The sequence below is a fragment of the Lytechinus pictus genome, chromosome 10 (assembly GCF_037042905.1).
Source record: "Lytechinus pictus isolate F3 Inbred chromosome 10, Lp3.0, whole genome shotgun sequence".
Taxonomy (NCBI): Eukaryota; Metazoa; Echinodermata; class Echinoidea; order Temnopleuroida; family Toxopneustidae; genus Lytechinus; species Lytechinus pictus.
The window spans coordinates 18,114,606-18,129,385 of record NC_087254.1 but is presented as its reverse complement, the minus strand read 5'-3'; the positions used below and the strand labels follow the sequence as shown (position 1 = coordinate 18,129,385).

The 14,780-nt window shown below is 34.2% G+C and overlaps 1 protein-coding gene across 2 annotated transcripts; it reads right to left on the bottom strand.

Moving 5' to 3' along the window:
- Positions 1–1,364: 1,364 nt before the first annotated feature.
- LOC129269196 (dynein regulatory complex subunit 3-like) lies at positions 1,365–13,849 on the bottom strand. Of its 2 annotated transcripts, XM_064105475.1 has the most exons (13): positions 13,760–13,834; positions 12,963–13,013; positions 10,993–11,217; positions 10,286–10,402; positions 9,635–9,801; positions 8,869–9,015; positions 8,073–8,192; positions 7,507–7,619; positions 6,409–6,583; positions 5,617–5,748; positions 4,002–4,072; positions 3,219–3,342; positions 1,365–2,341 (listed from the first exon to the last, which is right to left on the bottom strand). In XM_064105475.1, the coding sequence occupies exons 3-13, from the start codon at positions 11,150–11,152 to the stop codon at positions 2,096–2,098; spliced, it is 1,572 nt and encodes a 523-aa protein (XP_063961545.1). In that variant the 5' UTR covers positions 11,153–11,217; positions 12,963–13,013; positions 13,760–13,834; the 3' UTR covers positions 1,365–2,095. The 2 variants fall into 2 exon arrangements, with proteins under 2 accessions (XP_063961545.1, XP_063961544.1); XM_064105474.1 differs by lacking the exon at positions 12,963–13,013 and having other exon boundaries at positions 13,760–13,849.
- Positions 13,850–14,780: the final 931 nt, after the last annotated feature.

Sequence of the window (14,780 nt, the reverse complement as noted above, 5' to 3'; positions counted from 1 at the left end):
TTTAGAGTGTCAAAGTCAAATTTCTGTCTTATGTCATTTGATTAATTTGTCATAATTGATTTTAGTTCAGTCACATGTATCTTTATTTGGAGTTTTGCTTTATTAATTTCCCTTATACTGAATAAAATCTGTTTTTGGTCTACAAATCATTTCCTGGAGATGATCTAAAATAAAGATCTGAGAAATTTGTCAATAAATGACTCGGTTTCCTTTATCTTTTCACATACTATGCGGTGTTAATCGATACACGGGATCAGCTCAATGTTTATATTTACAAATAAATCGCTTTATTTCAGAACTATTTACAAAGCAAAATAGACAATATAAAATAACGTACAAAAGCAATATATATAGTGAATTCATTATTGTACATAATAATAATAATAAAGTTAACAATCTCAAGCAATCTGAATAAAGTAAAATGGCATTTGTTGTATTTGAAAGCTTATAGCCATCATTTACCAAAATTTATTGTGTAGATAAGGGCTTTACAAAAATTTGTGATAAATGCTTGGTTGATAAGGGTCTTGTAAAGCAGCCACATCACATCAATTGCAATTCCCTGTATGTTGACTATACATATAGGGCATTAATCATGTTTTTAATGGAATAGATTTTGAATATTGGGTTTAGTCATATTACGACTAAGTCTTGAATTTGATGTTTGGAAACATTTGAAATAATCATTACAATCAAATGGTTAGAAACAAGTAGTGTTGTACCTCATTGAAATTTTTCTAAAATGAGTAATGTCATATATTTTACCCACGTACATGTAGATTCCATATAACATCTTTAAACATTTTCAGCTCTAGTTGTGCCATTTCTTCTTTTCATATATCACAAGCCTTGGCCTCTATTCTCTCACTCTTGATGAAAAATACATAATTATATGGATGGATTAAAATTTGATAAATAGACCCAGAAAAAAATGAATACAATACATTAGATGGGGTAGAAACAGCAATATTGATATTCTTACCAGGAGAGATAATTCAACAATGCTGTTGGATGGATTGATTTTAGATAGTGGTAGGTATAATTTACAAATATTGACTTTGATTCTCACTTCCCTTGGATGTTACAATTTGAAACATCTGGGTTTTTTTTACAGCTCACATGCTTACACCATTGAAATTGTGTAGATATTTGCTGGTCCAAACATGAAAAAAGTCTTTTTATAGGAACACTTGCAGCATTATTCTGAATGCTTATTAGTTGGAAAATGAAGCTTCAAAGCTTCATTAATCTAAAAATACAATAATGTTTATTTCGAAAATAGAATAAGGTTCGTAAGTACGAAAATAACCTACTTCACTTTCTGACTATTCAAGCTTCAAAGTAACAAACATTATTTTTTTTAAATATTTCATTTCCAAAATTTTCTAACCAAGCAAGCCTTTGTGTACAAAAACAAAATCCTTCCTTTTGATTTTCTGGGAAAATAGTAATGTTACATCATACTCTCATATTTTATAAGGGCAAAGTTCTGCTTCTTTTTCCTAGTAATGACATACACGTATTTAGAATATCTGAAGATAAAAAGTCTAGGAAAACCTAGTTTTATTGATATGTCCCAATGTCAAACATATGGCGAGTCTTCTATATTCTAACACTTGCCAAATGCTGTCAATATCAATTCATTATCACTAGAAACACAGATTAAAAATACCATTTGCATGCTTCTCAATCTTTTGACATATTACCAGCAACATCTACTGGAATATATGCATTTTGCTTTGTCTCAAGAACAGTTGTACTTGGCCATCCGCATTAATGTTTCTGTGTGAATGAATGTAAATGTTTCAACATTTTTTAAAAATTAAATGTAGGATGATTTGCAGGGATCACTTGTACTTATCAGGAGTGGGTATAGTAGTAGCTAACTAGATGCATGTACACTTTATGGCCAATCTGAACATGCATTGTACTCTATATCCTTAGAAGATGTCACAGCTTTGACATATCATGTAATTGCTCCTTGTATCAATCAACAATCAATATTGGAGCTCTGCTTGCAGTTAAAATATATTTGAAGATCAATTAAAATACATATTAGTCAAGGTTGTAGAGTGATATATCTCTGTCTATCTCATCACATTGCATTGGGTAGTTCCATGTTTTCAATATCATCCTTGAGATGATCGATGAAGTTATTAATTTCCTTGACACGGTCCCGATTCCTCGTCACCTCCTCCTCATTATGAATGCGTTCCATCAACCCTCCCAACCAACCGTTGGCACGCTGGATGATGTCATCTTCTCGGTTATCGATCTTTAGAAGATGGACGTCGTGGGATGCGCTCACCGCATTGGTAATAGTGTCCTTGTCGACCAAGAGCTATGAAAGAATAAAGAAAGCTACTTGTTAGGGATCGATCAGAATACAGAGAAGGGTAACAAAAACAGAACACAGATATCACAGTCAAACCAGTTGGGTGTTTCATAAAGCTGTTTGTAAGTTAAGAGTGACTTTAATAACAACTGATGACCCTTTTTTACCTATGAACAATTAATGGTGAATATCATTTACCACAAGAAAGGATCACTAGTCGTATCACTCTCAACTTATGAAACACCCCCCCCCCCTACATCACCTGTATAGAAGAATCATCTGACTCTTGTCTATAAAGACCAAAACTTTGTTTCCCTTGAAAAGTATTTCTCAATATCCTCTACAATTGTCTGGTAGATGGCTCAGGATGAATGGGATGATAAAGAGGAATTGAATTTAATAAAGGATAATAATAATAATATAGATATATTTACCCAGGGAAGCCACAGTTCTGAAAACTTTTCTCCCAGTGGGCCCTGCTATTATTATTACCCCGGCTATATCAGTACATCATCAAAATTGTTCCATTCACCTATACATTTACATCCCAAAATCAAATGTAAAAAGTTTTTGGTAAAGAAGTGTGCATAGCATTTTAAGTTATGATTTAATATTATATTTTAACAAATATCAAGTTTTCAGATGGAAATCACACTTCAATACATTTCAACCTCGAAGAAGGATGCAAATTGGAAAAAAGCATGATAAGCTCTTCTATTTGATACTAAATTAGTTGTTATCAAAGGAAATTTTTTTTGACTCTGGCTAATGGACAATTCGTTCTTATGTAAATCTTTGACTGCAAACTATGCATTGGGGTGAAGGTGGTGATATAACAAAGAAAAGTTTGGTATAAAATTAAAACTTGGGATGAAGTACATACCATTCTGAGATCCTCTGGTAATTCATCATCTAATTCATTCTTAACATACTTCTCCAACGTGATATGAGCAATCTCAAGCAAACGCTCATGGTGAATATTCTCTAAATCTCGAATCTGGGAAATCGTGAATTGAAATGGTCAAGGATCATATAACTCAAAGCTACAAAGTGCAAACTTATTCAGAAATTTCATTCATGCAACTCATTACAACTCAAAAAAAAAATCTATTGGATGGATCCTAAAATGAGATGCAGATAAAATCTTTAGTACATTTTCTAATTGAATCAATTGAGATCAAAACATTTCCTCCACCACTGCCAGACCAAAAATATATTACACACCTAACTTCTATTTAAAAAAAAACCTCTGTGACCTTTGCCATTGACAATATGTATAACCCCAAAATAGATCATCCTCACTCACATAAACATGAGCCAAGATTGAAGTTGAACACTCATATGGTTGTTCCAGAAAGATTTTCACATATATAATAACCATTTTCTGACCTTTGACCTCAAGATCTAATCACATCATTGCTCTCCAATATGCAAAATAATGTGACCCATTAGTAAAGATGATCCATTGCAAATTTTCTCAGATTTTAGGCATGCAAAAAGTTCTTCAGAATCATTATTTTTTATATTTGTCCTATAACGATTAATTCTTCCCGAGGCATGACTGTAAGATACAATAACCAATAATTCTCGTCACATGCATTCAGCTAATCTCACACCAGCCTAACACTAAATATGTGTAATAATGAAACAATATCAAAAAGGATATAATCCTTGGACATATTCCACAAATGATGACACCATGTCTGCTAGGTTCCTTTCAAAGTCTTTTATGGTATCCTGAAGTAAAGCAAAAGAAAGGTAAAAGTCATACAAAAAATGGTTAGATATCTGATAGTTGAATAAGTTATTCATGTTTCTCCAATAATACCACAAGGGTACAGCAACTGCTGCATGATGCCTGCCTATGAAAAAAAAAATCATAGGCAGATCAGGGGTCTGTTGCAGAAAGAGATGCGTTCAAACGCAAGTCAAAAAATCAATCGCAAGTCCCAAATGTGCGCTGTTGATTGGTAGAAAATCAAGTTGCTCATTACTATTATATTTGCGATTGATTGCAACTCTTTCTGCAACAGGCCCCGGGTGGGATTATTCATAGGCAGGCATCACGCAGCAGTTGCTGTTTTACCCTTGTGGTATTATTGGAGAAACATGAATAACTTATTTATCTTTATCACCCAATGAATGAATCCTTTGATTTGATATCTGATAGTTCTATAAGCATTATAAAGTATCCAAGGTCTCGTAACATAATGCTAAGCAAATGATTGAGGGGCTTATTTTCACAATTCATCAAGCAATATAATCAAGGCAATCAATCACAGACATGAGCCTCATGATCAATTGCTAAGTTTTATAATACTGACCCTAGATGGATAAATTAGCCCATTGAATACTGACAACTGTCATTCCCTTAGAACAATGACTATCAATTTTCTTTACAGGCAATGTGTTGATATCTAGAGGAGATTCCAATCCCTCTATCACCATAATCATACAAAAACTGGAGCCCATTGCACAAAGGGTACTGATCAACCTCAACATCTCAATTCAAACACAACTTTCTTTTCAACCAATTTTAGAAGCACATATTTGGAATTTGCGATTGATTATGTGAATTGTGTTTCAAGGCAAATTTTTCAGCATCAAGGCTCTAACTGGGTATCATTAACATCAAGACCCTGTTACACAATGATTTGCCATGGATAGGAAACACAAAAGAATGCTTCTGATTGGTTGGTCAGTGTTTAAAAATTATGTTGTGTAACTTTGAACTTGATTGGCCATTCAAACTTAGTGATATATGGCCAAACTTTGTATTATCAGGCCAAGAAATTCAAATGCATGCAAAGCATTGATAATGGCTCTTTTCACATTTATTGTGATCGTTCATATGATTTGCACAAAGACAATACAAAAATTAAGGTTTTTGTAAGACAGAAATGTCACGTTTCTAATTCTGTAGTATCTAGAGAAATTGAACTTAGGCATATTGACCAACCGGTATAATTTTTTTCCCATCCCGTTGTAACTGATAAATAGAAGTGACCGAATAACTATATACACTGCTAAGAAAAACTACACCAGGAGCCCAATGCAGAGAGAGTTGCAATCAAACACAACTCCAATTATCAAATTAAAATTGATTTTCAGCCAATCAGGACAGCGCATTCAGAAGTAACGCATGATTTTTAAAGTTGTATTTAAACAAAACACTTTCTGCAATTCGCTATCGGAGCCGGATCACCATTATCAAATACTGGTCAACTGAAAAGAATGTACCAAAAGAAATAATGAGCATCAACAATAATTTTCTACTTTACCTCTAGTTGATCTACCAACTGAAGTTCAAATCCCATCAATCTATCCCAAAGTGTGTCAACTTCTTCTTTGTATTCAGTAATTTGAGATTCGATTCCATTTGGGTCACTCATCACGGTCAGCTCTGCCACAATCTGAAATTTAAAAAAATATGGTTTTGTAAAGGTTTATATATGGTCTTGCTTGTGAAAGTGAGTGAATATGAAAAATTTTCAAAGCTATAATCATTCACTGTCGGATGAAATCAATTATTGAAACACAGAAGCGTGAAACGGTGCAATCTAAAACATATTAGGGTAGAGATAACATTTATAATGTCTGTATAATAAGTTTATGGATTCATGAAGATATGCAGTCAAATAATTTATGTTTCCTTCATTGACAGATCAAAAATATATTGTACACCTTGCTTCTAAAATTTTCAAATGATAACCTCTGTGATATTTTACCTTTGAACCAGTGACTCTCAAATCTATTCGGATCACTGCTATTCAACATGCATACATGAATCAAGAGTGAATATGATCCCTCAAACATTTTAGTTACAATATATAAAATGCCTGCGTTGTATTGCATTTCTGTTCTGGAGAAGTTAAATAACAAAAATGCCTGTTTGTGTCCTATTCATAGCATTTCATACAAACTAGTGTTGGTTTCAGAGTTTTTTTTTTGTTGTTGATACAAACCTATATCCACATACATATCTCATTCTAAATTGAATATTTCAAAATGAATTGCCTGCTCACAAAGATAATGTCTTTCATCAAAATGAAGATGAAATTCAATCTACCTACCTTCTTCTTATATTTGTTGAAGACGGCAATGATGTCTACAGCCATGTCCTTGTTTTCGTCTTTAGCTTCTTGTACACAGGAATAGAACTCGTCTACTTCCTTACATCGTTTCTCATGCTCATCAAGTCCAAAGGCAAACACCTGCTGGCAAATAGCCACCATCTTCTCTTTATAGGTGCACAGCAGTTAAGGGTTTAAATATCATCAAATTTTTTAACAGGACAGAGTAAAACATAACGATAATGCAAAAACAAATCATATCTACCCAGGGTAGTCACTTCAGCTGTATTTAATCTTCTAACAAGCCCTGTATAACATAACATTGTTACCCTGAACTTGTCAATTTCATCATTTCATTTGTGTAAAAATCAATCATAGAGATATACTCTTCATAATAAAAGAAATTGCAGCATGACATTGCTGTAGTTGTTTGTTGCTAGCTGTTGAGTTATTCATCTCATTCATTTACAAGAAAAGTATTCTCCTAAATCTTTCCATTTTGTAGCATTTCAATTGGAATAGGGATCAAGATTCAAGATTTACTGTCATGAGAAATCTTTGAAACGCACTTGTTTATATAAACAGTATGATCAGAGTACAAGTAAATCGGTTAGGTTTACAGATGAACTGGTGCTTTGAAGTTTGGTGTTTACCTTCTGGTGTTGATCTCAGGTTGAATTTTAAATCAGCACAGCCCAAAATTTGAAATGAATCTCAAAAGGTATTGAGCTATCAATAATCATGTTTGACTCATTTTTGTAAAATGAGATTAGATGTTGCAACTATAGAAATCAATCTAAGTTGCAGGGGATAACATACTGTAATGGATTTTCAGGGACACTTTTTTTTTTAGCTAACCAGCTCAAATTCGCTACATTAGCTGGTTTACATCGGACCTTATCAACCCTTTGATGAGCTGTTTTTGGTTTTAGTATTCAAGGGCTTTGGATGGTATTTTTGGGGTGAATTCACCCGGCTCCCACACAACTTTTTTTCCCCTGTTCAATGATGCTTCCAACACCAACACCGATTTTGAAATGACCCATAGCCTTTTAATACACAAAACCATCTTGATATTGTTGAGTGATAAAAGGATATACAGCCAATAGTTCATCGACCCCAGGCAAGGCTCCCAGTTTGCTTGCTTCTGGATCCTCAGCAAACATGTTATCAAAGAGATGTGGTCCATCTAAGTTCTCAATGTAGGCAAGCTAAACAGACAATAAGGGCATGATAAAAAATGCACGTCAAAAATGACAAAAACACATCTTAGATACATGTATTTCTCAAATAGTGAAGTTGGAATAAAACAGATGCCATTATTAAAAACTTTCAACACCTGCATAACAAATTTGGTCATATTGCTGCCATTGGAAAAGACATTGAAAGTACATTGAAATATTTCATATTTTTCAAGTGATTTGAGGTGGCTTTTTCTCAAATGTTAAGTTTACATTTTACTAATCTCTCAAATGTACCTTCTTTCTTTCTCATTTCTTTTTTAATTCATAATTATCTGTGTCAAGTACAGTTATTAGATGAAGAGGGACCATCATCATAATTATAAACTAAAACGTGTAATTCAAATTGATTTGAACACATGGGGCCTGTAACACAATGCAAGCTTAGAAAATGAGAGTAGCTACACATGAGGAACTTCCTACCTTCTGCTTCTCAAATTTGTTCTCTTTAAGTTCTTTTTCCAACCTCTTGTTCTCTGCTGCAGTCTCATCAGCCATCAATTCTTCAATAGCATACTTGTACTGCTCCATGGCAGCTGTTTTCTGATGATAAACAATAGTACAAACATATGCTCAGGTCATTAATTTCTTCTTCTCTCAATTTAAAAACAAAAGCTGGGTCAAGATTGTATTCACATATCCAGCAAAAAACAATCAAGATTGGATGTTACGATGTATTTTTTAATGATTATATGTCAGATCACTGTCAAAAGGTGCCCAGTTGAGTAAATTTGATTTATATGTCAAGAGATATTGCACTCCCCTTTCTGGATTCCCAATAAAAGGTATCCAGTGGCAACAAAAAGTAATTATTGTTTGAAAGGCATATTTCCCTGTATAAGTTACCTATAGATGTGCAATCATGCTATAATCTACCTATGATATACATGTACAAAGATAATTCAGTATTGCCAATGTCTGACATAGTTTCTGCTTGGGGCTTCAAACAAGGAATGAGTTTGATATTACTCCATCTCTTCAAATAAGCCTTGATAATGGCGAAACTGTTGGTGAAAATATACAGACATCCAATAGATATATCAATAAGAATGTCAACTTGATCAAGGCAAACCTGCCAAAAGTTTGGGTTCTCCTGAATAAAATCCCCCATTGAAACATTAATGAAAGAACCTGTACATAAAAAAACCACCTGTTCATGAAGACAGCTATTTTTTGTCTTCCTTTGGTGGTCTTTCCAGACAGGTTTGACTGTACTTACAGTGTTTCCATCAATGAGTCTAAAGTCCAGGTAAGCTAGGGTAGGAATGTGAGCGACAACATACTGCTTGTAGTTTGCATCATCACAGAATGGATTGCCAGCCAGGTTCAGTGTTTGTAAACCTTTAAATCTTCTCATGTAGATTAACTGAAATGGAACATTGAAAGGATGGTTTAAACAATGACACATATTAGTTGCATGGATTATTGCAAGTGGTTCAAGCTAAAAGTAAGAAAAATTGTGTTATTAAATAAACATTTTCATTAATTTCCTACATGTACAAATGAAATACTACTACTAATACAATAGTAAATTATAATAATACTCATAAAATAAATAATGGGCGCATCGTGGTCTAGTTGTTCTGACTCTCGCCTTTAAAACAGAGGGTCGTGGGTTCGAATCATAGCCATGGCGTAATTTCCTTCAGCAAGGAATTTATCCACACTGTGCTCCATTTGACCCAGGAGAGGTGAATGGGTAGCCAGCAGGATTCATTCCTTGTATGCACTGAGCGGTAGCTAGAGCTAAAGCAGGGGTATAATAATAGTGCTTTGTATCCCCAGGCAAAAAGCACTATACAAATCCAGCTATTATTATAATACTAATATATTAATAATAATATTTGCTCATATCTATTCTAGAGGGTTCAAGGCACTAAGCAGTATAATGAAATTAGATTTTTCTATACGACAGCACTCGGTCAAAAGTAAAGTTGCAAGTGGTAATCATTCATTAATTGAGGAAATATAGATATGATACTTACGTTTTCTAGAGATGAAAGGTTATTATTGCCGACAGAGAAAACATGAAGTTTGGTGAGGCTGTCCATGTTCTCTAAGGTTGTGATACGATTGTTATACAACGTTAGGTCTTCAAGATTTTCAAGCTTGTCTAAACCCTCTATCACTTCAATATTATTAAAGGACAGGTCTGTGGGGGAAGTTAGAGCAATAAAACAGGGTTATTAAATTCAATTCAAACAGTCGCAATTTATTTTTGTTGTTCTGGCATTCTGGCAAGTTGTTGAAAGGCTTGATTTCAATCTCTAAAAAAAGTATTCTCATAATTAAATTGTAAAGTCACATAAAATTGAAATAGATAATGAATAATCCAAGCTATTTTGTCCATACAGGGTCTATCCTTTCTTACTTGTATTTTTTTTTTGGGGGGGGGGGAATAATATAATTTTTTCTATATGCACTGCAACTTAACAAAATAATGATACACGCAATGGGGAAAGAAATGTTATTTAAAATTAAAAACAAAAATACTTGCATTTGGTAAGAATCTATGTGTTGAATCAAAATTACTTATTACATTTCCTTGGGCTTAAGATATTTCAACATCAAAATGTTCTTATGAGAACAGTAAGACAGGCAATAATTTTAATTGGTTTTGTATTTTGATAACTTACCAAGCCAAACCAGATGATGGAGAGTGTCTAAACCTTCAATCTTCTCAATGATGTTATTATCTAGCTGGAGCTTGACAAGATTATTGAACTGCCACAGATTGTCAACTTTGAGGATATCTAGATTTGAATTAAGGAAAATAGATATAGTGTTATGCCAGTGGACATTGGATCAATTTACTTGTTTAATAATCTGTCCTCTCCTTATTTCAACAAAAGAAATGTGCCATGTCTCATGGACGGATTGGACAGACAGACGGAAAAGGTGAAAACATAATAACTCACATAACTACCTACTGTGGGAGGAGGAATAAGAATCCGGGTTAACTGACTTTAATCACAAATAAAAGACTGTTATGACATTTTCAACCAAAAAAACTAATCGACAGATCTGATGGGTGTGATGCATATCCCCTTCATGGTGAGTAAATGAATTATAACAATAATACAATGATAGGTATAAATAATGTGCAGACATGTCTATCTCGCAACAGCACTGCAATGTTCTTCCTTTTTGCAATTCGTGTAATTGCTCTCTAGTGATAAATTATATTTTTATTCAAATTTAGTATACAGATTTGGCATTGTTCAAAGCATAGAACCCCTTTAACATGTTTCCTTACTATTTAAGTCTAGTAGGGACAATAAGATAATTAATTTACATTATTATAGAGTTGGCAATGTTCAAAGCACAGAACACACTTCCTTACTTTTGAAGTCTAATCTGAGCTGTGTTACATCTGTAAAGTCTATTCCTTCAGCCTTGGCTATTCTTCCTGCTTCTTCTTTAGGACCTTGCTCCTCTACAGCTTTCTGAAGCATTATCTCATCCACTACGGATGGTTCCACTGTGTCATACAGCCGGCTCATATTGACGATTCACTTTCTCACAATCAACACCAGAAAATTAATCAACCTAACAGGGTCACAGAGATCTGCAAATAGAAGGCAAAAAAAATTCAATTACTGTGCAAAATGAATAGATGTGCAGACAAAGTCATATGATTATTCAAAAACCAATTCATAAATTACTATGAAATTTGGTAGATGTCTCTTTTGCACACTTTTCATCAAGATCTGAAAAAAATCACAGTTTTATGAAGTTAATTAATTTGGCATGCCATAGTCCATGATCATCTATGGACAAGTTTTATTTTTTGCACTATATCACTAGCTTCTTCTTGACCAGAATATAAGAAAAAATATAATATGAAATAAAGCTTTTTGTGTAATTTTAAGGAAAGACAGGTTTAATCTTCAATCCGCTTTACAGTCAATATTTAGGTGCGCAGACATGCGTCACCAGGGGCAGATTTAGCCTTTGCCAATAGGGGGGGGGGGCCTGAAATTTGTTTTCACCCATATTTTTCCCGATCACCCGCTCAAAATTGATTTTTGTTTGGTTCTTTGAAGGGGTAGTCACTTCTTATCTATATAAAACAACATAAATATATAATAATCTCATAAGCTCTATTTAAATAGTGCGAGCGCGAAGCGCGGGCTATTTTTTTGGGTAAATTACATGTATTTTGTCGTGAAAATTGAATATTCTTGGTAATGTATGTGATCCTGAACAAGATGCGTATGAAACTACATAATTACTGCTAGCGCGAAGCGCGAGCAGAAATTTTTCGTACAGTATACTTTCTGGTCTGATCAAAAAGGGACCTGTTAAGGAATGTTTGCAGTCAGCCATAAATACGATACATATTTCAACAATCAAATAATGCGAGCACGAAGAGCGAGTTGAAAATTTTTGACATCCTGACCTGAACAAATGGACATTCTAAGCACTTTTTGCAATCATGAATAGGATATGTATATAACTAAACAATGCGAGCGCGAAGCGCGAGCGGAAAAAAAAAGAGAGTTAGACCCAAAAGCGGGACACTCTTTATGTTTTGTAAATCATGATAAGGATGGGTAATTTGGGTATTTCCTACATTAATAATGCAAGCGTGAAGCGCTAGTAGAAATTCTTTGGTATTCTGATCTGACACTGGGTAATTTAAGCATGTTTTAAATAAAGAACAAGTCGCGAGTCTCAATAAACATGCGTGCGCAAGTGTTAGACTTAGAATCTTGGCATCCTAAATACATTTTTTATCATGAAAATCAATCATGCGAGCGCGAAGCGCGAGCTGAACATATTTGGTATTCCAATCTGAAAAGTTGTCAATTAAACTCTAATTCAAGCACTGAGTAGGAAAATTGAGAAGTGGATATGCATCGCACTTAATAAATGGTGCGAACGCAAAGCGCGAGCTAAAATTTTTATTAAACTTATTATTATTTTGACCTAGGACTGGGACGTTCTAAGGACATTTTGTCATCATATGGAAAATGATGACTGTCTACCAATTCCTCTTCCTAAGTGCATAATAATGCTTGCTGATATTCCCTTCTGAAAAAAGGGATAATTTAATTATAAGGAAGTCATGAAAATGTTTCTATCTTATTTTTTGATGTAATAAACCTAATGAAATTTGTTGAAATTAAGGCCTGAAAACTGGACTTTTACGCACTTTGTAATTATGAATAGGACGCATGGGCTAATATATATTTTTAATAATTAATGCGATCGCAAATCGCGAGCTAAACTATTTGATAAACTGTCATGAAAAGGGAATTTTAAATAGTTTGTTATTAACACTATAGAGGTACCGGTTACATTACTCACCAATCAAAATGCGACTGAGCAGCGCTAGCTAATAGGTCTTGACAATCAGACCTGTAAAGGAGATATTTTGAGAACTTTATGGAATACACAAAGAGAATAGGTACTTGACGACTGAAATACGAGTGCGAGCTGTAAGTGTTGATACTTAGACAAGAAAACAGACATTACAGAGCACTTTTTGAAAATCAACTTGTAGATCTAACTATAGGCCTAGGCCTAAACTAAATCCAAACAAAATGTGATTATGAGGAAAGCTCGATGTCCGAGCTGAAAAGTGAAATAAGTTTTGCATATTATTATTGACTTCAAAGCTTGATTTTTTAAGCTCCATATTAGCCTATTAATTGAGCAGATATGTACTCCATCGAATATGCAATGTGAGGGCGAGCAAAATTTTTTTTAGACCGTTTGACTTTGAATTTCAGTGACATCGTCATCAATTTTTTTTTTAATTCCTTCCCCTTACCTTAATCACTCATCACCTTCCTGCTTTTTTTTCCCCCTCTTCTTTTCTTTTCTCCTCTCTTCTCCTTTTTTTTTCTCCCTTTCCCCTTTTTTAGCTCCGCCAATTGATTCAATTATTCATCTTGTTCTAGAAAGAATATGGCCGTGGGCCTTACATTTACAAAAATTTCTGCACGTGGGACCGAACTAAAATCTTAATATTTCCATCTATTGATCAACTGAAAATAACCTCAACCGTGATAGACTTTCAGGAATCCAACATATTTCACCGTTCGATAATACTGAGTATTATTACAAAATTGATTCAATATAACTCAAATGTCATAACTTACAGAATTAATAATGCCTAAATCCGACCGGACGGACTGCTTGATGTGGCGTCAATTGTTGTCATGGAGCGATTAAAATGAGCGACCAATAAGTGCGATCGGAATTATGAGCACGCTCGTAGTCGTATGTAAAAACGCGGTCAGATAGCGACTAATACTGTACTATCGAAATGTTTTTTTTGGGGGGGGGGGGGGGCTTGCCTTTTTAGAACTTGAGACTATCATAGTTATCAATGATTTTTATTACGTATTTCATTCATTAAGTCGTTTTTTTGTTTGTTTTCTTAATACAAAATTAATATGATATACATGTATTTTAATATTACAGGGGGCATACACAGTACAAGCAGCTCGATCTGCTTTTTAGTTAACCCCCTCTCCCTATATCAATTCTTCTGATTTCGTTTTGAATATTATTCATTTTACTGTGTTGATCTTTTTACTTGTAATATGATTATATTATGTCATATTAACAGTAGGCTTATCATCATTAAAATATGACTTTTTTACTTTCCACTTTAAGTTGACTTGAGGTATCAAAAATGGACTGGATACTGGATGTAGGCATATTTTCAATTTTCAATTTTTTGACAAGAAAACAAACAGACAATTCCCCCCCCCCCCAAAAAAAAAAACCCCAGAAACAGTCATTTAGTTGTGGACAAGGGGAAGTCTCACAAGGCCCCATTAGCCACCCCTGGCATGAAGTACGAATAGCATCAGGGGCCGCGGAACGGTTTTCAAAGTGGGGGGGGGGGCTGCATGACCATGCAAAAAATCACAATCATGTGGTCATTTTTACGATTTTGTACACGGTTTTGGAAAAAGTGGGGGCTGAAGCCCCCCAGCCCCCCCCCCCCCGCTTCGCGAACCCTGAGCATGAAGAGAAATACCACCCCCCCCCCAAAAAAAAAAAAATATATATATATATATATATAAAATGTAAAAATAAAAATAGACGATGAAACATTTCTTTTTATTTCAGTCTGCCTAAAAAAAATGCATTCAGAATACCCAGTAAATC